Source organism: Hemiscyllium ocellatum, chromosome 25 (genome assembly GCF_020745735.1).
Source record: "Hemiscyllium ocellatum isolate sHemOce1 chromosome 25, sHemOce1.pat.X.cur, whole genome shotgun sequence".
Lineage (NCBI taxonomy): Eukaryota > Metazoa > Chordata > Chondrichthyes > Orectolobiformes > Hemiscylliidae > Hemiscyllium > Hemiscyllium ocellatum.
Window position 1 is genome coordinate 6,566,339 of NC_083425.1, and position 22,719 is coordinate 6,589,057.

General features: G+C 42.5%; 1 protein-coding gene across 3 annotated transcripts in view; it reads right to left on the reverse strand.

Annotated features, from left to right (window-relative positions):
• Positions 1-22,719, reverse strand: part of tex2 (testis expressed 2) — a 142,521-nt gene that overhangs the window by 55,763 nt on the left and 64,039 nt on the right. For all 3 annotated transcript variants that reach the window (XM_060844716.1, XM_060844718.1, XM_060844717.1), the window contains 2 exons: positions 4,869-5,069; positions 3,253-3,601 (listed from right to left, as the gene is read on the reverse strand). In XM_060844716.1, coding sequence (XP_060700699.1) covers positions 3,253-3,601; positions 4,869-5,069 — 550 coding nt within the window. The remainder of the gene's footprint in view (positions 1-3,252; positions 3,602-4,868; positions 5,070-22,719) is intronic.

Below are 22,719 nucleotides of genomic sequence, written 5' to 3' on the forward strand. Positions count from 1 at the left end.
TTGTTTTAGGGTCCCTGACTTATTCGGATCCGCGATCCACCTCCCAACTCTGTGCTCAGGTCCCCGACCTGTTAGGTGGAGTCCCCAACTCCATAAAGGTCCTCGACCTTCTCTCTCTCTTTCTTCCCTTTTGTTTCTTTAGGGTCTCCGACCCTATTCTTACCAAGACCGATCCTCTTTGGGCTGGATTGAGACGATAGACAACGAAAGGCCAGGTCAATCGCTACTTGAATGAGAGGAAAACCAGACAGATATGAAATACTCACGTCTGGCTGGCTGATTCCTCAACACTCAATAGTGGAGGACTCAAGGCTCTTACACCGCTGTCCACAATCCGTCCATACCGAATCCGCATCATGGCACCAGATGAGGATGTCAACCCATGGAAGGAATCCCTTGGTTCCATGATCGGTCAAATAAACACTAGCAATTCGGTCTAGTTCTGCAAGATCTCACACTTTGTTATCACGGCCAGGCTCAGGTTGTCCATCAACACAGAGGTTAAACACTTTGTGTTCCTTGGAGAAACTGTGCAAATGGCTTAAAACAAAGACAATTTTTATATGGTTCTTCAGAAATAGTACAGCCTGAGTAACAGAGCAAATCCAATAAAATGTAAGAAAATTAGAGACATAAGGTTAAGCCAATCATATTTCCTGGGAACTGAGTTTGTTTTGCACATTTTATCTCTTGGCACCTGCAGCTCCAAGGTTAGCTAAGATGGTTAGTAATGTCCTATCTAGCTTAGTTAATTCCATACTGTGAAGGAAGCATGGTCTGCTAGTCTTTGGTTCAGTTAGTTCAGGAATGCAGCTTTTAGCAGGGTTAATAGCTATTTTAATCTATTGTCAATTTCCAGCCTAGAAGCCATTTTGTTATGTTATTTTATGTTACTTGCATTAAGACGCCACTTTGTTGTTAGTAAGGGCATGTATTAAATGGTTGGTCCTGACAACAGCCTAAATCCAAATTTTAGATCCTCAGGAATTGACCCTTCATAGAACATAGAACATAGAAGGATACAGCGCAGTACAGGCCCTTCGGCCCTCGATGTTGCGCCGACCGAATCCTACCTAACCTATACTAGCCCAATAACTTCCAAATGCCTATCCAATGCCCGCTTAAATGACCATAAAGAAGGAGAGTTCACCACTGATACGGGCAGGGCATTCCATGAACTCACAACCCGCTGTGTGAAGAATCTACCCCTAACATCTGTCCTATACCTACCACCCCTTAATTTAAAGCTATGTCCCCTAGTAACACCTGACTCCATTAGCGGTAAAAGGTTCTTAGTATCTACCCTATCTAAACCCCTAATCATCTTATACACTTCTATCAGATCTCCCCTAAACCTTCTCTTCTCCAATGAGAACAGCCCTTCGGTCCAACCAGTCCATACAAACCATGTTCCCAAACAAAACAGCCTGACTGGTCTGCATGTGGCACATATCCCTCCAAACCTTTCCTATTTATGTATTTATCCAAATGTCTTTTAAACACTGTAACTGTACCCACATCCACCACTTCCTCTAGCAGTTCATTCCACACACGAACCACTTTGTAAAAAAAAGTTGTCCTTCATGTACTTTTAAAAATTTTCTCCTTTCACCTTAATAATATGCCCCCTAGCTTTGGCCTCCACTCTCGGGAAAAGACCCTTGCCATTCACCTTATCTATGCCACTCATGATTTTATAAACCGTTATAAAGTTCACCCTTTAATTTCCTGTGCTCCAGTGAAAAGAAGTCCTAGTGTATCCAACCTATTTTTGTAACTCAATCCCTCCACTCCTGGCAACATCCTGGTAAATCTTTTCTCAACTCTCTTCATTTAACAATATCCTTCCAAAGCAGGGTGACCAGAGTGCACATTGTACTCCAGAAGAGGCCTCACCAAAGTCCTGTTACATCCTCAACATGATGTCCCAATCTTAATAAGGTAAAGGGAAAATATGGCAGCTTGCCCTATTTGAAAACTCTACGATTAAATATAAACATGTTTTGCTCCTAACAGCTTTACAAAGTTTATTTTTGGACTTCCAACTCTTTCATCACCAACATCTTCCAGCCATTTCTCCTCTCTTCTGAAGACTTTGACTTCATTGCTGTCTTGTGCCATTATGATATGATATTGTCCAAGTGATGACTATTCAGGCATAAGCATTGACTTTGATTGTTGCAGGTCTTTCAACTCTAAGGGTATTAGAATAAAATCCAATGCTGCCTCCACCTAAGGTCTTCACAATACGATTCTGGGTCAACTTTCTTAATACAATTCCGAGACAATTAGTACATTTATGGTATCTTAGCCAAAATCACCTAATTCAAGGGATCAAAGCTCTGTATGTCAATTATCCACAAGATAAGCTTGCTTGATCAGTCATCAAGAAATAACTGAAATTGGTATTTAACCACTAATGAAGGTACACAAAATTAAACACAGATCACAAGACAGGAAAGTAAACCAATATAGTTAATACTGTTCAATGTTGGCAAACATGAAGTAAGATATGTTGGGACAAAGCAGCAAATTTACACCCATCTTAAACAAATTTTAAAGACGAGAATACAGATGGAAAAATCTGAAGGGCAAATAGGATTCTAACTCTCATTAGATGCCAATGATTTCAAAAGAATAATTGGATAAGGTATAGATCATAGACTACAGTTGGAATACTGCAAGAATTTTTTAAAAATGTATTGAAACCATTGAATACACATTTATTAAGCTGTTGCCTAATATGACAGGATACAATTATGTTGAAAAACCTGGAAAATTAGGGTTTAATTCACCAGGAAAATGAGGGTTTTGCATGAAACTAACATAAGTGTTAATAATTCTGGAGGGGTTCAAGAGGATGAACAGCTTGAGATTATTTCCAGTCATCTGTAAACTAATAACTTTAAATTAATATCCAAAATCATACACAGGGATATCAGAACCATTTTTATGCAAAACATAATTAGAATATAGAACAAAGCACTGCATGCGATTATAGAAGCTACCTTAACCTCAACAATACAAAAAAAGACTGATGGTATAAGAAAAATAGTGGGAAGTAGTAGTTCACTAATAGCATCTCAGGCTACTAGATCCAAGTGGTCTGTACCTGTGTTGAGATTCTTATGATTCTACATGTACATTTTTCCTTAACGTTTTGTCTCTAATAAAACATGTTATCATATATAAACATGTTGTTAAAAATATCCTCCCACTGAGATTTCAGTAGCGTAGAAAACATTGGTTCACCTGGTATGCCACTGCCTCCTAGACTGGCTGGTCGCTTGGCATCAACTTTCAATTTTGAGGCTGAAATGAACCTCCCGAACCATTCTTCCTTTTCTCTACCAGTCCTTCCAAAAAGATATAAAACCTGGTCCTTTTGGCAAACTGGCTTTGCAAATTCTTGTGACACAGACGATTTCACTGGCTCCTCAATTGCAGTTTCAATTTTATCTGCAGGCAGCTTTTCCTCCATGTTCTCCGTCTCTGCCTCCATCTTTGACATAAAGTCATCTTGTTTGGCAAGTTCAATGCAAATAGGGTACTTCTTATTCCACACTCTTTTCCGAGCCAGATCCTTTGGAACTAAATGCACCTGTCAAACATAAATGTTATTTCTTTGTATTTTATGTTTTTATTTTAGTGTTACTTAAAATTATTTTCTATTATAAGTATATCTGAATAACCATTCTGTTGAAGAGAGAAATTCTCAGACAAGAAATAAAATTCACATTGCATAACCGCCCATAAGGTAAGAGTGTAGATTTTGGCTTCAACCAAAGTATGCAGGTTGTCCAGATTACAGTAGGTTATTATGTTCCGCAAGTTGCTTTCTCAAAAACATTAGGTTTGAGAAAAAGCACAATGAAACAGTGGACACCATAAACACTGCATACATTCAGCAATGCCATATCCTCTCAGGATGAGATGCTGGAAGAATTTCCACTTGCTTCTGCTGGTTTTGATTTCTTAATTATTTTTGCTTTCACTCAGTTCATCTCAAGTGCTACAATGTTATTAGTGACAAAATATTGAAAACTTGCCTTTTTTCATAATTGATTCTGTTAATTTTCCTACTTTATAATTATTGAACCCCATGTCCTACATCAGAGTTTGTCCTTTTTCCAAGCACGTTCCATTTTTCTATGATAGGTCTACTTTTCTAATGCTCTCAAAATTTCTTCAAAATGAAATTGGACAAGTGAAAAATATTATAAGGCTATGGAGAGGCAAGGGAATTAGCTTGCAGAGCTGTGGTCTTGAGTTGGCTGGCCACAAGGTTTTCTTTTGTTGTGTACCTATTCTAAGATTGCCTCCCATTCTTAGTCCTTAATGATTTAATTATTTTTGTACCTTTACTATTTTAAGAGGCCAAAGGAAAAGCAAGATGTTATTCAATAAGCTGAAGTTGGGTTTTGTCACAACTCACCAAAGTAGTGCGCTGGAAATCAAATGTGAAAATTTGATCAAACCACTGAATTGTCTAATTTTATCTATTTTAGGTTAAAGTAATAACACACCTGGTTTTATCCCCCATTTTTCCAACAAGAAAACACATATTGTTTGCAATCCAACTGTTATAAACTAATGACAAGAAAAAATATGAACAGCTAATTTATGAGTCTATAGCTTAAACTTTACGTTTTAAAAAAATTCCCATACACATAAACAGACACACAAAGAGAACAACAGTCTCTGAGACAAGTATTATGGGTTGTGCATGTAATGTTTTCAGATTGGGGGAAAAGACAGAGGGGAAAAAAAATCACTATTTTTCCTCAGTCCCTTATAGCTGCAACTATTCATTGTTAATAGATTTAATTATCCTCAAACCTGCATATTTTCAGGTCTTCTTCACTCACCCTACTGTCTGATATGTCATAAATCTTCTGACTAATGTATGTGGCTATCGTCTTAGCCTCATTGAAAGAAGCCCTTCGAGAAATATTTTTATTCGGTTTTGACAGCCTTAGTACAGTCCCCTCGAGACGAACGAAGACAGAATGGGTCATTGTAGCATGGTAGGTTTCAGGATCATAATTGGAAATTTCATTCATCCAACCCTGTAGAGAAAAATGTACAATTAGGGGATCATGAAAGCAATTTCTTTAAACATACTTACATACCAGTGACTGGATTCCTTCCCAATATTAAAGAAACAAGTCATCAAAAATCAAAAACTGAACCACTTTCAAACTCAATAGGATAACACTTATGTAAAATTGATATTATTGTGATTTTCCTTTCATCTTCTATGCCCAAAAACAAAGCTGGCAGTTTGGAAAAGTTCACTCAGTAAAGGGTTCTGCAAGATCATTCTTACACAGTAAGGATCATTCAGATTCAGATTTAGGAGAGTATTCCATCACACTCCTGACATGTACCTTGTAAAGAGACATGGTATGGAGATGCCAGTATTGGACTGAGATGGACAAAGTTAAAAATCACACAACACCAGGTTACAGTCCAATAGGTTTATCTGGAAACACATGCTTTTGGAGAGGGGGTCCTTCATCTCACTGTTGCTGATACAGGAGCAATGCTCCGCAAGCTAGTGCTTTCAAATAAGCCTGTTGGACTGTAACCTAGTGTTGTGTGATTTTTAACATTAGAGAGATAAATGGGGAGTTACTCACTGCAGAATTCTTAGCCTCTGTCCCGTTTTTAGAGCCACAGTATTTATATAGCTGGTTCAATTCCATTTGTGATCAATGGTAACAAATTGAACTGATAATGTTAGCAACATTATTAAATTTCAAGAGGCAATAGTTAGATTCTCTCTTGTTGGAGGTGGTCATTTGCCTGGCACTTTGGTGGCAAGTATCACTGGTGCCAAACAGAGCTCAAGCCTAGATGTTGTCCAGGCCTTGCTGCATTTGAACACAGTAACTGCTTCAGTAGCTGAGGAATTTTAAATAGTGAACGTTGTAAGATTAGCAGCAAGATCACTTCTGATCTTAGGTTGAAGAAAGATCATTAATGAAGCAGCTGAAGACAGTTGGGTCAAGGACATTACCTACAGTACAATGCCTGCAGTAACTCAAGGTGGCTCACCAGCACCTTCTCAAGGGCAATTGGGACAGGCAATATATGGTGGCCCAGCCAACAATGCCCACATACCACAAGTGAACAAAACAAAAATAAAACATTTGAGGAACTCATGAAGTGATGTCCTGGAGGATGATTGATCTCCAAAACCACAACAATCTCTCCCTTTGGACAAGCTTTTTCCTTATTCCCATTGACTCCGGCTTTACTAGGGCTCCTTGATCAAATGCTTGGTCAAATACTGCTCGATTTCAAGGGCAGTCACTCTGAGCTTACCTCTGGAGTTCAGCTCTTTTGTCCATGTCTGAAACACGGCTCTAAGGAGGTCAGGTGCCAAATTTACCTGGTAGAACCTAAGCCAAACATCAGTGAGGACATACCTTTACAAGCATTGTTTGATAGCACTGCTGATGATAATTTCCCTCAGTTTGCTGATGATCAAGAGTCATCTGAGAGTGCAGTGTTTTTTTTAAACTCATCTCTGGGATGTAGACACCACTGGCTAACCAGCATTTACTGCTCGTTCTCTAGTTGCCCTTGATGGACTGCCTTCTTGTACCGCTGTAGTCCACCTGCTGTGGGTTGACCCACAATGTTATTGGGGAGGGAACTCTAAGCTTTTGACTAGAGACAGTGAAGGAATGGTGATATATTTTCATGTCAGGATGATGAGTGGCTTTGAGAGGAACTTGAAGATGGTGATGTTTCTATATATCTGCCTCCCTTGTCCTTTCAGATGGAGTGGTTGTGGGGTTGGAAGATGCTGCCGGAGGATCTTTGGTGAACTTCGGCATTTGTAGATAGTACACACTGCTGCTACTGAGTGTTGATGGTGGAGGGAGTGGATGTCGTGCTAAGCAAATGGACTGCTTTGTCCTGGTGGTGTCAAGAGTCTTGAGTGTTGTTGGACCTGCACTCATCCAGGCAAGTGGGAAGTATTCCATCACACTCCCAGCTTATGTTTGGTAGATGGTGGACAAGCTTTGGGGAGTCTGGTGTTGGGTTACCCAACGCAGTATTTCTCTGACCTGCTTTTGTAGCTACTGTGTTTATGTGGCAAGTCCAGTTGCCAATCATAACCGCCAGGATGTTAATAGTGGACAATTCAGTGATAATAACACCACTGAATGTCAAGGGATGGTGGTTAGATCGTCTCTTATTGGCGATGGTCATAGCCTGGCATTTGTGTAGCGTGAATGTTACTTGCCACTTATCAGCCCAAGCCTGGATATTGGCCAAATGTTGGCGCATTTGAACATGGACTGCTCCAGTTATCTGAGGAAATGCAAATGGTGCTGAATATTGTGCAATCATCAGCCAACATTCCCACTTTGGACCTCTTGATGGAGGGAAGGTCATTGATGAAGTCACTGAAAATCGCTGGGCCTAGGACATTACCCTGAAGAACTCCTGCAGAGATGTCCTGGAGCTGAATTGACTGACCTTCAACAACCACAACCATCTTCCTGTGTGTCAGTTATGATTCCAACCATCAGACAGTTTGCCCCAATATTCATATTTGCTCAGACAAGCCTTTATGCCATGCTTGGTTGAATGCAACATTGATGTCACCTCACCTTTGGAATTCAGCTCTTTTGTCCACGTTTGAACCAAGACTGTACCTGAGTGGAACCAAAACTGTGTCACTGAGCAGGTTATTGCTGGCCAGGTGCTGCTTGATAGCACTTTTGATGACACTTAATCACTTTACTGATGATCGAGAGTAGACTGATGGGGCAGTAATTGGACCGGTTGTATTAGTCTTTCTTTTATGCACAGGACATACCTGAGTAATTTTTCACATTGCTGGGTTAATACCAGTGTTGTAAATACACTAGAAGACTTTGGCTAGAAGAGGGGCAAATTCTAAAGCAAAAATCTTCAGTACCATTGTTGGAATCTTCAGTAATATTGCCAGAATGTTGTCAGAGCTTGTAGCTTTTACATTATCCAGTGTCTCCAACTGTTTTTTGATATCATGTGGAGTGAATCAAATTAGCTGAAGACTGGTAATAGTGATGCTGAGGACCACTAGAGGAGGCCAAGATGGTACTTCTGGCTGAAGATTGCTGCGAATGCTTTAGACTTATCTCTTGCACTGATGCATTGGGCTCTTCCATGATTGAGGACGGAGATATTTGTGGAGATTCCTTCTCCATTGAGTCGTTTAATCATTCACCATCACTCATGAGTGGTTGTGGCAGGTCAGCAGAACTAATATCTGATCTGCTGATTATTGGATCATTTGCTGCTTGCAGAATAGAATAGTCTTTATCGTCATAAGTATTCAATGAGTATAATGAAAAGTTTATATGTCGCCAATGGATGGCACAGTGGCTCATTGGTTTGCACTGCTACTTCTCAACGCCAGGGACCCAGGTTTGATTCCAGCCTCGGGTGACCCTCTGTGTGGAATTTGCACATTCTCCCAATGTCTGAGTGTGCTTCCTCTGGGTGCTCCGGTTTCTTTCCATGATTCAAAGATGTACAGGTTAGGTGAATTGGCCAACCTAAATTTCCCACAGTTCTCAGGAATATGTAGGTTAGGTGCATTGTCAGGGGTAAATGTTGAATGATAGGGTAGGGGGAATGGGTCTGGGTGGATTACTCTTCTGAAAGTCAGTGTGGACATGTTGGGCTGAATAGCCTATTTCCACATGGTAGGGATTCTATGACTCTAACTACAGCACCGACCTAGATATAAAAGTACCTAGGCATTTTTGTTCCAAGATTTTAGACAATACAGAAATAAAATGTCCAGCATTTCAGAATAGTTCAGTACCAGACCATGCTGGCACCTAGCTTCCAGTCTGCACATGGCCCTGGCTCTAAACTGCGACAGCGATGCACCACATCAGGAGGCTGCTGTAGGAAGCTATGTAAGGAGGTCACTGCATGAGGATGGGAGGTCACCACACCACACCGCACCGGGAGGTCCCTATGGGACCAGGCAGCTGCAGGAGGCCGGAAGGTCATCATGCCAAGCTAGGAGGCCCTTCGCTGGGCTGGGAGGTTATTACACCTCGCCAGGAAGCTCCGACAGGCGGTTGGAAAGTTGACATGCCTTGTAAGATGAAGCTTTGCCAGACCAGAATGGTGCCATGCCGGGAGGGCGTTGTACCAGGCCCAGCGGCTGCTGGGCCAGGCCAGGAGGTCGTTATAGGAGGCTAAGAATCGTCGCTCGTCAGAGGTTGGGATCATTCATCAATGGAGGTTGCTGGAGATGGGGAGTCAAAGGGGAAAAAAAAAAGCACTACAGGAAGGAAAAGAGAATGGAAAAAAGATGAAGAAGAGTGAGCGGAGCAGACAAGCTCAGGTTGGCAGGTCCTAATCCCTCGCCATCTTGATCAATGCTGTTTGGCAAGCAAGCAGTCCTGTTCGGTGGCTTCACCAGCTTGACACTTCAACTTCAGGTATGCCTGGTGCTGCTCCTGGCAAGCCCTCGTGCACAGGAGTGCTCCCCTGGCTTGATGGTAATGGTTGAGTGGGGATATTCCAGACCATGATATTTCAGAATGTGCTGCAGTACAATTCTGCTGCTGCTAATGGCCCAAAGCACTTCATGGAGGTCCAGTCTTGAGTTACTAAATCTGTTTCATGTCTGTCCCATTTGGACGGTCGTAGTACCACACAACACACTGTAAATTATTCTCAATGTGAAGGCAGAACTTTGTCTTCACAAGGACTGTGCAGTGGTTGCTCTTACCAAAACTGCCATGGACAGTTGTGTCTGCAGCTGGCAGATTGGTAAGAATGAAATCAAGCTCGGAAAAACCAAAAGAACTGTTGATGCAGTACATCAGAAACAGAAACAGACATTGCTGGAAAAGCTCAGCAAGTCTGGCAGCATATGTGGTGAGAAATCAGAGTTTATATCTCAGGTCAAGTTCTGAGGAAGGGTCACTCGACCCAAATCATTATAATGGATTTCCTTCCACAGATGCTGCCAGACCTGCTGAGCTTTTCCAGCTATTTCTGCTTTTGTTTTTCCCTCTTGTTGGCTCCCTCACTTCCTGCTGTGGATACAGTCTTTAGGGTCCGACAAGTTGTACTGCTGCCTGAGCCATCTTGGTGGGGAACATTGCAATACCCCAGGCAGAGTCCATTTTGTGCCCTTGCCATCCTCAGTGTTTCCCCGAAGTGTTATTCAACATGGAGGAGTACTGATTCATCAGCTGAGAGAGGATGGTACGTGGTAATCTGCAGGAGGTTTCTTTGTCCATGTTTAGCCTGAATTCACAAAAATTCACCGAGTCCGGAGTCAATGTTGAGGACTCCCAGGGTGACTCCCTCCCGACTGAATCCCACTGTGCCGCCACCTCTGTGTCCCGCTGGTGGGACAGGAAATATCCAGAGATGGTGACGGTGGCTTTTGGGACACTGTCTGTAAGGTGTGAATCTGTGAGTATGACTATGTCAGGCTGTTGCTTGACTAGTCTGCAAGACAGCTCTCACATATTTGGCACTAGCCCCCAGATGTTAGTAAGGAAGACCTTGCAGGGTTGGCATCGCTGTTTCTGCTATTGTCTTTTCCGGTGCTTAGATCAAGTAATCTGTCCAGTTGTTTTTTGAGACTTTGTAGCAATTGGTACAACTGAATGGCTTCCTAGGCCATTTCAGTCAACCACATTCATGTGAATCTGCAGTCACATTTAGGCCAGACCAGGTAAAGATGGCAGATTTCCTTCCCTGAAGGACAATAGGGAACCACACGGGGATTTTCTGACAATTGACAATGGTTTCATGGTCGTTGAATTTAAATATTTTCCATTCAACCTGTTCAGAGGTCTAACAGACCTCTGGAGCAGATGGGGCTGCTGTTTGACATGCAAGTAGGCCCATGTTGTAGCTTCATCAGATTGATACCTTATTTTAAAGCACACCTGGCAGTGCTCCTGATACACCCTCCTGTACTCATCACTGAACCAAGAATGATCGCCAAGCATAGTTAATGGTAGAGTGGGGTATAAGTCAGGTTACAGATTGCAGTTGAATACAATTCTGCTGCTGAAAATGGCCCACAGCACCTCATACATGTCCATGTTTGATTTGCTGGATCTGCTGTGGTCTGCCCCAAGTGACACAGTAGTAATGCAGCACCACATTGCATGGGACATCGTCAATGTGAATGCAGGATGTTGTCACCACAAAGACTGTGTGTGGTCACTTTTATTGTCAAGGACATATGCTTCTACACTGGCAACTGGTAGGGGATGAGGTCAAGTAAGTTTTCCCATTATCAATTCCCTTACTGCTTGTCTGTTTAGCAGGTGGATCCTTTAGGACTCATCCAGCTCAGTCAATAATGGTTACCAACCCATTTTGTGGAATGGGTATCATAATCCCCTCTACTTTCTTATCACTCTCGGTGCTTTCCTGAAAGTGGTACTCAACATTGACGAGTACTGATTTATCAGCTGAGAGAGAGGGTAGTATGTAGTTAGCAGAGATTTGTACCATGAGACTTCATGGAGACTGTAGTCAATGCTGAGGACTCCTAGGGCAAATCTTCCCGACTGAACACAACTGTGTCACCTCATGGATCAGTACTGCCAGTGGTACAGAACCCACCTCAGGATGGTGATCCAGGTTTCTGGGACAGTGATGTTGAGTCTGAGACATGGTTTCCAAGGTATGATTCTGAAAGTATGACTACATCAGGCATTTGTTTTTGTCTACAGGACGGTCTCCAAATTGTGGCACAAGCCAACAGATGTTGGGAGGTAGATCCGTGTTTGTTGTTGTCATTCCAGTGCCTAGGTCAATGTCAGGTAGACTATCTGATTTCATTCCATTATTTAGATAGAACTTCTGTGATTTGCTGTGTTTTTCCAGAAGGCAATTATGACTCAACAATGTTGTTGTACTCTGGAGTTACATATAGGCTAAACTAGGAAAAGGATGGCAGATTTCTTTTCCAAAGGATTCTTACAACTATTGACAGTGGTTACAAGGTCACCATCAAGCAGATTTTAAATCCAAATTTTATTTTGAATTCAAATTTCATCATCTTCTATCGGAAGATCCAAACCTTTGTCCCCTAGATATTGAGCTGGGGTTCTGGATTACTAGTCCACAAAACAAAATAAACAAAGAAAAATGTTTAATTGACAGAGATAAAAAGAATGTAAACAGATTTGAGGAAAATCTCCTTGAAGAAAAGCTGAAGGAATGTAAGTCCACACTCCTAAATTGAAATTTCAGTTCCAAAGAGATATTTGATACTAAGATATATCATGCTATTGGATCAAATGGACTAGCCATAATCATGCTAAGCAAGTTTAGTCCATATTTATAAAATAATACAAGAACTGCACATTGGTCAACACATCTGAATGAGAAGCACCTTACATTGGGTGATACATCTAGGATAGCAACTTAAGAGTTTTATGGATTAACTGCACCTGGTGAAGGTTCAGTTTAACTAGGACATAAATAATGTGTGCCATTAGCCTTACCATTATTTTCACTGTAACGTTTGCCTATATCTCATCTCTATTAAGAAGAAATAAGGTACATCTTCTAATCCAAATGCATTTTTATCATGGTTACTTTGTTTTAAAATTCATTTCAACAGATCAGAAGGTGAAATGTTTGGAGCAATTTGTACAAGATTCAAATGAATTGCACAATTTAGAATCATACAGAATAGAAACAGGTTCTGTCTATGCCAACAAACAAATACAAAACTATACTATTTGCATTATCTGCACTTGATCCAGTCTACTATACTCTAGCATTTTAAGTACTCATCCAGATACATGTTAAATGTTGTATGTGTCTGCCTCTACCACTCTCTCAGGTAGCACATTCTATATTTCTACTAGAAACCAACTAGCCACGAAACGACACAACCAGCTATCCTTAGTAGCCACACATGCAGATGACAAGCAACATGAATTCGACTGGGACAACACTACTATTATAGGACAAGCCAAACAAAGAACAGCCAGGGAATTCCTAGAGGCATGGCACTCATCCACAGATTCAATCAATAAGCACATCGACCTGGACCCAATATACCGACCACTGCAACGGACAGCTGGAACTGACAACCGGAAGCGGCAGACTCAAGCCACCAGAAATGCCGGAGGAAAGATCACAGAAGCGCTTCGCAGGAGGTTCCCAAGCACTGAGGATGTCACCTAGACAGGGGATGAAACGTCTGCAACACAAATTCCCAGCTTGGTGAACAGAACCACAATAACGAACACCCGAGCTACAAATCTTCTCCCAAACTTTGAATTTCTACTACTCTCTGGGTGAAAAGATTTTTCCTCCAACCTCCTCTAAATCACTTAATGCTCACATTAAACTTGTGCCCTCTGGACTCAGACACATCTGCAATGGAGAAGAGATTCTTACTATCTACCGTATCTCAACCTCTGATAATTTTGTAAAGCTCAATGAGACTCCAATGACACCCCCCACCTCCTCTGCTCCAAGGAAAACAAACAAAGCCTATCCAGTCTTTCCTCATTTTGAGAAAGCAAATCTTAGCAGGACTTATACACTTAATGGTAAGGTCCTAGGGAGTGTTGCTGAACAAAGAGACCTTGAAGTGCAGGTTCACAGCTCCTTGAAAGTAGAGTCGCAGATAGATAGGATAGTGAAGAAGGCGTTTGGTATGCTTTCCTTTACTGGTCAGTCTATTGAGTACAGGAGTTGGGAGGTCATGTTGCGGCTGTCCAGGACATTGGTTAGGCCACTGTTGGAATGTTGCATGCAATTCTGGTCTCTTTCCTATCGGAAAGATGTTGTGAAACTTGAAAGGGTTCAGAAAAGAGTTACAAGAATGTTGCCAGGGTTGGAGGAACTGAGCTACGGGAGAGGCTGAACAGGCTGGGGCTGTTTTCCCTGGAGCATTGGAGGCTGAGGGGTGACCTTATAGAAGTTTATAAAATCGTGAGGGGCATGGATAGGATAAATAGACAAGTTATTTCCCTGGGGTGGGGGGGTCCAGAACTAGAGGGCATAGGTTTACGGTGGGGGGGGGAAAGCTATAAGAGAGACCTAAGGGGCAACTTTTTCACACAGAGGGTACTACATATATGGAATGAGCTGCCAGAGGAAGTGGTGGAGGCTGGTATAATTGCAACATTTAAAAGGCATTTGGATGAGTATATGAATAGGAAGGTTTGGAGGGATATGGGCCGGGTGCTGGCAGGTGGGACTAGATTGGGTTGGGATATCTGGTCGGCATGGATGGTTTGAACCAAAGGGTCTGTTTCCATGCTGTACATCTCTATGACTATGACTCTATTACTGAGATTTCTCCTCCCAGACAACATTCCCTCTACACCCTCTCCAATGCAATCATGTCCTTCTGATAGCATGGTGAGCAGAACTGCACACAGTCTCGCATTTGTGATCTAACCAATGTTCTACAAGTCACACAAGACTTCCCTGCTCCTGTATTCTACTGTCCAACTAATGAAGACAAGCATCCCATATGCCTTCTTCACCTCCTATCTGGACTGACAACTTCAGGGATTTATGGATTTGTACGCCAAGGCCCTTTGTTCCTCAGTACTCATCTGGTTCACTAATGCCCTTTAAGGAAGGGAACTGCCATCCTTACCTGGTCTGGTCTACATGTGACTTCAGACACAAAGCAATGTGGTTGACTCTTAAAATGCCTTTTGGGCAATTAGAGATGGGAAATAATTATTGCCTGACCATGAATGACTATAATTAAAAAAAACTCCTAGTGACCTACCATTCATTGTGCATATCCGTTCCTTCTTAGACCTCCTAAAATAAATTACTTCGTACTTATCAGGATTAAATTGCATCTTCAATGATATTTCTTGGCTGTTTACCCTCCTAATTTTTGGCCAACTTTTATAAGTACTCCCTCACAGTCTTCATTCCTGAATCACCTGCCCCTGTCTTTAATACTCTGTACTTAACCTACACTTCCTCCTTCTTCTTTATCAAACTCTCACTATCCATCGACATCCAGGGGTCCCTAGCCTTGCTATCCTTGGTCTTCACTTGGGATTTGGGGAGGCAATAGTCTAGTAGTATTATCACTGCATTGTTAATCCACAAACCCAGGTAATGTTCTGGGGACTCAGCTTTGAATCCTGCCACAGCAGATGATGAAAATTGAATTCAATTTTTTAAAAATCTGGAATTAAGAATCTAATGATGACCATTACGATAAATTATTGAGTATGGTAAATCTGGATTACTAATATCCTTGAGGGAAGGAAATGGTCATCCCTATCCAGTCTGGCCCACAAGTGACTCCAGACCCACAGCAATGTGGTTAACTCTCAACTGCCCTCTAGACAATTTGGGAAAGGTAATAAATGTTGGTCCTTGGCCAGTGAATGAATAAAGCAAAACATTTAAAGGAACACGATAGGCTCTGAACTCCCACTACACTAGTTTCAAAGACTCCCACTTTTCAAATGCACACTTACCTACAAGTAGCTGCTCCCAGTCTATGTTTGTAGGATCTTGTTAAAATTGGCCTTACCCCAAGAATAGACACAACTTCTGTACTGTCCTTATTCCTTTCCATAATGACTTTGAAGCTTCCAGAATTATGGTTGCTATTCCCAAAATCTTCCCCTACTGACCCTTCAACCACTTGACTGGCTTCATTGCCTAGGATTATTACCCCATCTCTGGTAGGACCATCTATGTTCTGGCACAAAAAGCTTTCCTAGATGCACGATAAAAATTCACTCCAACTGATCCTTTCACACTAAGGCAATCCCAGTTAATCATAGCAAAGTTGAAATCCCCTCCTATTATAACCTATTCCTCTCACACGTCTGCGATTTGCTTATGTTTCTGTTCTTCTGTCTCCCTGTGACTATTGGGAAGACTGTTGTATAATCCCGAAGTGATTGCCCCGTCTCATTTCAAAGCTCTACCCAGATGGCTTCATTTGAACAGCTTCTAAGACATCCTCCCCTATTGCAGTAATGGTCTCCTTTATCAATGCTCCCATCTCTCTTACATCCACCAACCCATTATCACACCTGAAACTTCTATACGGTGGAATGTTGAGTTGCCAGTCCTGTCCTTGCTACAAACGTGCATTCTTTTTTAAAAAGACCAAAGTAAATACTGTTCACTCTGTACAGTATCAGTGCACTACGTTTTCATGTTCTATTTACTGAAGTCATATGATTTGCGAACCATTGATAGTAGGTAGAAGGAAATATCGAACTAGATTTACAGGCCATATTTTGTTCACAATTAGGAAAAGTAAGTTGTTGAGTTGCATGAGTTCATTGCTCAAATGTAGGAAATGCAGCAAATTGCACATAGCAAGCTCCCAAAAATATTAATGAATGGCTAAACCATTTGTATTATAGCCTTCATTAAGATGAAAAAATATTGGCCACAACTGCATGCAAATTCCCCTGCTCCTTTTCAATTAATGTCATTCACCTTAGGAGACAATTGAGGCCTTAGTTTAATAACAATGCTTTGAAAATGCCTCATTTGGAATATTCTGAGATCATGAAAGACATTATATAAATGCCAGCTCCCATTTTTACAACTGGAGACTTATCAGAAGACTCAGATGGAAGTAGAATTAACAATCCCAGCTGACTTTCCAGAAACTAACATACACTAATTACTCAAGAGTCTTCAAAGGCTTTTGGCAAAAGTCAACAACCTTGTTTGAATTTCAAAAAATCCATTACTTCCAGGACATCCATTCAATCGTGCTGCTTTATTTACAATTTAAATGAGATTTCTGATTGAGTGCCATTATTTTAAGTAAATTATTTCAATAAAATAAATGAGACTTAGCTTTCACTTCCATGAATAATTCAGAAGCTGACACAGTGCAATGTTGCATTATTGCAATTGGCTTCTAAACATATTAACAGATCGATAGCGTAATGCAGGATATGTCAGTTTATGAGGACCTAATCCTATCATTTCATCTGAAACAAAAAATAGAATCACAGAATTCCCTAAAATGTAGAAATAGGGCATTTGGCCCATCAAGTCTCCACTGAGCCTCCGAACAGCATCCCACCCAGACCCAACACCATTAATTCCCGGTAATCCCACACTTATCATGGTTACTCCACCTAGCCTGTAAATCCCTGGACACTAAGGGGCAATTTAGCACTGCCAATCCACTTAACCTATATATCTTTGGACGACAGAGGAAACTGGAGCACTCAACAGAAACCCACACAAACATGGGGAGAACATGCAAGCTCCACACAGTCACTCAAAGCTGGAATTTAACCTGGTGCAGTGGGGCAGCAATGCTAACCACTGAGCCATTCAGAAGGGTCAACACAGATCTAATTTCCTAGATTACTTCAAACATTATTCAAATAATGAATATAAGCATAATTTTCATTACTAGACAGAACATTAAATTAGAAATCTTAGTATACTAAACTGCCCATCTTATGACAGTAATCAGGAAATAACTTATATTTTAAGAGCAACCAGTCAGTCTGATAGGAAGTGCAACTGAAGGCTTGGTCAAGAAGGTTGTTTACTCAAAGGCCTTCTCAAAATGAGATTAAAATGGTTGCAGAAGGAAATCCCAGAAAATAGGACAAAGGTGGTTGAAGACTCAATGACCAATGGTGGGACAAAGGGACAGAATATGATATACTAAAGTTTACAACTGATAGATGTAAAAGCTACACAAATAGAAAGGTTGCAGAGCTGGAACAGTGAACAATTATTTATTTAGCAAATACAAATCTTCAAAGCCAAGACATAATCTCTTTGTTTATTGAGTTCAAAGTTATTAGATTGCCACATATGTCTGCAGAAGAGAAGTGCATAAGAGACGTATACTGAGGCTCCAGCTGAGGATGTTGGCTGCACAGGGGCCTGGATTGTCGAACCGGTTTAGGAGGAACCACTCTCATGGTGGTAGTTCAAAGCCAGCCATCTGATAGATGGGCTGTGTCACAAGAAACATGTTCATGACTTCCTGTGTTTTGCATTCCTTCATCCATAGGATCCTTGTTAACAGATCTTTCTCAGGAAGTGGATAACTCTTTTTTAAAAATTTGGGTGTCCCAGTGGCTCAGTGCTTAGCACTGTTGCCCCATGGCACCAGTGACCCGGATTTGATTCCAACCTTGGGCAACTGCCTGTGTGGAGTTTGCACATTTGCCCAGTGTCTGCATGGGTTTCCTCCAGGTGCTCCAGTTTCCTCCCACAATCCAAACACGTGCAGGTTAGGTGAATTGGCCATGCTAAATTGCCCATAGGGTTAAGGGATGTGTAGGTTGTGTGCATTAGTCAGGAGTAAACATAGACTAATATGGGTAGGTGCAATGGGTTACTCTCGGAGGGTCGATGTGGACTCGTTGGGCCAAAGGACCTGTTTCCACACTGTAGGGATTCTATGATTCGAAGTGTATTCCACAAGAGGCACTAATATAGAAGGTAGGTAGTCGGTGGGTTGCAGGTCATCAGAGTATAATTGAAATACAGCACTAAAGGTTTAAACCAGCTGGATTTTGACATGTGGATGCGTGGGGAAGCAATCGTACATGGACAGGAAGCCAGGTGAAGGGTACTGAAGTGTTCAAATTATGATGAGCCAAGCAGAGATTTGTAGCTAAACAAGAGAATTTGAAAGTACTGCATTGTGTCAAGCAATGACCATCTAACAACAGAAACTAATCATCACACCCAGATGTTCAAGGATACTACCACTGCTGATCCCTCACTATATGATGAAATACTCATTTCCCTGGATGGGTGAAGATCCAACAATACTTGAGAAGCTTGACACCATCCAGGACTAACCAGCTCACTTTACTGGCACCCCATCAACAATCATAAACATTCACTCCTTTCACCATGATGCACAGTGGCAGTAGTTTACACCATCTACAAGATCTGCTGCACATGTACAGAAGAAATTCACCAGGCTCCTTAGACAGCACCTTCCAAATCCACAACTACCATCACACAGAAATACAAGAGCAGCAGATACACGGGAACACTAAAGTGCTTCACTTTGGAAGGTTAAATTTGAATGCAGGGTTCGAGGCAGGATTCTTGGCAGTGAGGAGGTACTGAGAGATCTTGGGGTCCATGTCCACAGATACCTCCAAGTTGCCACCCAGCTTGATGAGATTGTTAGGAAGAAGGAATATGGTTTTTTTGGCTTTCATTAGCAGAGGAATTGAGTTTAAGGGCCCAGAGGTTATGCTGCAGCTCTATAGAGCGCTGGTTAGACCACACTTCGAATATTGTGTTCAGTTCTAGTCACCCCATTATAGGAAAGATGTGGAAATTTTAGAGAGGATGCAAAGGAGAATTACCAGGACTGGAGGGCATGTCTTAAGAAGAAAGATTGAGAGAGCTCGGGCTTTTCTCATTGGAGCAAAGAAGGGTGAGAGATGACTTGATAACGGTGTACAGGATGACGACAGCCATGATGTGGAGGTGCCAGTATTGGACTGGGGTGGACAAAGTTAAAAATTGAGCTGCATGGTGGCACAGCGGTTAGCATTGCTGCCTCACAGTACTAGAGACCAGAGTTCAATTCCCGCCTCAGGCAACTGTCTGTGTGGAGTTTGCACATTCTCTCCATGTCTGCGTGGGTTTCCTCTGGGTGCTCTGGTTTCCTCACACAGTCCAAAAATGTTCAGGTTAGGTAAATTGGCCATGCTAAATTGCCCGTGGTATTAGATGAAGGGGTAAATGTAGGGGAATGGGTCTGGGTGGGTTGTTCTTCGGAGGGTCGGTGTGGACTTGTCGGGCCGAAGGGCCTGTTTCCGCACTGTAAGTAATCTAATCTAACCTAGAGGCAAAAGTAATCTAATCTAATCTAGAGGTTTATTTGGAAGTACTAGCTTTCAGATAGCTGCTCCTTCATCAGGGAGAGGAATAGGGTAGGGAACTGGGTCTGGGTGGGTTATTCTTCGGAGGGTCGGCGTGGACTATTAAAGGGCCTGTTTCTACACTGTAAGGCTTCTATTCTATTCTATTCTATTCAAGGTAGCTGAGGCATAAATAGAGTGGATAGCCAGAGAGTTTTTCCCAGGGCGGAAATGTCTTTCACGAGGGATCATAATTTTAAGGTGATTGGAGGAAGATTTAGGGAAGATGTCAGAGGTAGGTTCTTCGTACAGAGAGTGGTGGGGTCGTGGAATGCACTGACAGCAGTGGTAGTAGCAGAGTCAGATACATTAGAGACATTTAAGGACTCTTGGATAGACGCATGGAAGGTAGTACATTGAAGGATATGGAAGTTCATCTGATCTTAGAGTAGGATAAAAGGCTGGCACAACACAGAGGGCTGAAGGGTCTGTAATGTTCTATATCACCCACAACCTCCTTGCCAAGTCATACACCATCCTGATTTGGACATGCATATTGCCAGTCTTTCAATGTTGCTTGGACAACAATCTGGAACTCTTATTCCTTCTAGCACATTGGGTGTTCCCACATTCCAACAACTGAAGGCAGCTTACCACTACCATCTCAAGGTTAATTAGGAATGAGCAATAAATGCTGGCTTAGCAAGCAGCACATGCATCCTTTGAATAATTTTTTAAAAATGCTTCCTGCATCTCAAACTAGCTTACATTCTTGTCGAGAGAAGAGAGGGAGAGAGGAGGAGGAGAGGGGAAAGGAGAAGGGGGGACGAGGGCAAGGGGGGGGGAAGAGGGCAAGGGGGGGAAGAGGGGTGAGGACAAGCATTCGTGTTTAGTGCTTGAGGCTGGTTTTCAGCATGATAGTCTTTTCAGCCACTGTTCAAAATTTTGCATGGGAAAACACAGCTGGCAGAAACTCCATCCTAATGTTCAGCAGCTTCAAATAGACAAGTCTGGCTATTCTTTAGCTAGTAATAGCAGCAATTTCTCATTAAAATATCCATTACAAAAATTCCATAGCAACTACTGCATATAGAAGGTTCATTAGTTAGTCTAGCTGAAAATAACCTGAGCATTCTTTATCTACAAAACGATGTCAACAACTGACATCCCACTAGATGCATTAGACAAATTCCTTTGAATTTGAAATCAATAAGGACAACTTAATGCTTGAAAAATTGATTTGAAGCACCTAAATGCAGATACTAAAGCTTTGACATGACTAACAGTACACTTTCTCCTTCCTAATATTTAAAAGAGAGGAGTTATGATCAAATCAAATAAAAAATAGCTTCAGATTTATGTCAACCACGGATTTGGAGGGGAAGAATTGGTATACTGAAAACAAAACAGAATTCAAGTTTAAATCTAACTAGTAGAACATTAGGTAAGAGAAAGTGAGGACTGCAGATGCTGGAGATCAGAGCTTAAAAATGTGTTGCTGGAAAACCGCAGCATCAAAGGAACAGGAGAATCGACATTTCGGGCATAAGCCCTTCTTCAGGAATGAGGAGGAGGGTGTGCCAAGCAGACTAAGATAAAAGGTAGGGAGGAGGGATTTGGGGGAGGGGCGTTGGGAATACGATAGGTAGAAGGAAGTTAAGGTGAGGGTGATAGGCCGGAGAGGGGTTGGGGGTGGAGAGGTCGGGAAGAAGATTGCAGGTCAACAAGGCGGTGCTGAGTCTGAGGGTTGGGACTGAGAAAAGGTGGGGGGAGGGGAAATGAGAAAGCTGGAGAAATCTGCATTCATCCTTTGTGGTTGGAGGGTTCCTAGGTGGAAGGTGAGGCACTCTTCCTCCAGGCGTCATCCGAAATAGAAACGACTCAACACGGACGCTGACTCCCACAGCTACCTAGATTACACCTCCTCCCACCCTGCTCCCTGTAAAATCGCCATCCCATATTCCCAATTCATTTGCCTTCACCGCATCTGCTCCCAGGAGGACCAATTCCAATTCCAAACAACACAGATGGCCTCCTTCTTCAAAGACCGCAATTTCCCCTCAGACATGGTTGACGATGCCCTCCACCGCATCTCCTCCACTTCCCGCTCCTCCGCCCTTGAACCCCGCCCCTCCAATCGCCACCAGGACAGAACCCCACTGGTCCTCACCTACCACCCCACCAATTTCCATATACATCGTATCATCCTTCATCATTTCCGCCACCTCCAAACAGACCCCACCACCAAGGATATATTTCCCTCCCCACCCCTATCAGCGTTCCGAAAAGACCACTCCCTCCGCGACTCCCTCGTCAGATCCACACACCCCACCAATTGAACTTCCACTCCCGGCACCATCCCCTGCAACCACAAGAAAGGCAAAACTTGCGCCCACACCTCCTCCCTCACTTCCCTCCAAGGGCCCAAGGGATCCTTCCATATCTGCCACAAATTCACCTGCACCTCCACAAACATCATTTACTGCATCTGCTGCACCCGATGTGGTCTCCTATACATTGGGGAGACAGGCCGTCTACTTGTGGAACGTTTCAGAGAACACCTCTGGGACACCCGCACCAACCAACCCAACCGCCCCGTGGCTGAACACTTTAACTCCCCCTCCCACTCTGCCAAGGACATGCAGGTCCTTGGCCTCCTTCATCGCCAGACCATGGCAACACGACGGCTGGAGGAAGACCGCCTCATCTTCCGCCTAGGAACCCTCCAACCACAAGGATGAATGCAGATTTCTCCAGCTTTCTCATTTCCCTCTCCCTCACCTTTTCCCAGTCCCAACCCTCAAACTCAGCACCCCTTCTTAACCTGCAACCTTCTTCCCGACCTCTCCGCCCCCACCTCCTCTCCGGCCTATCA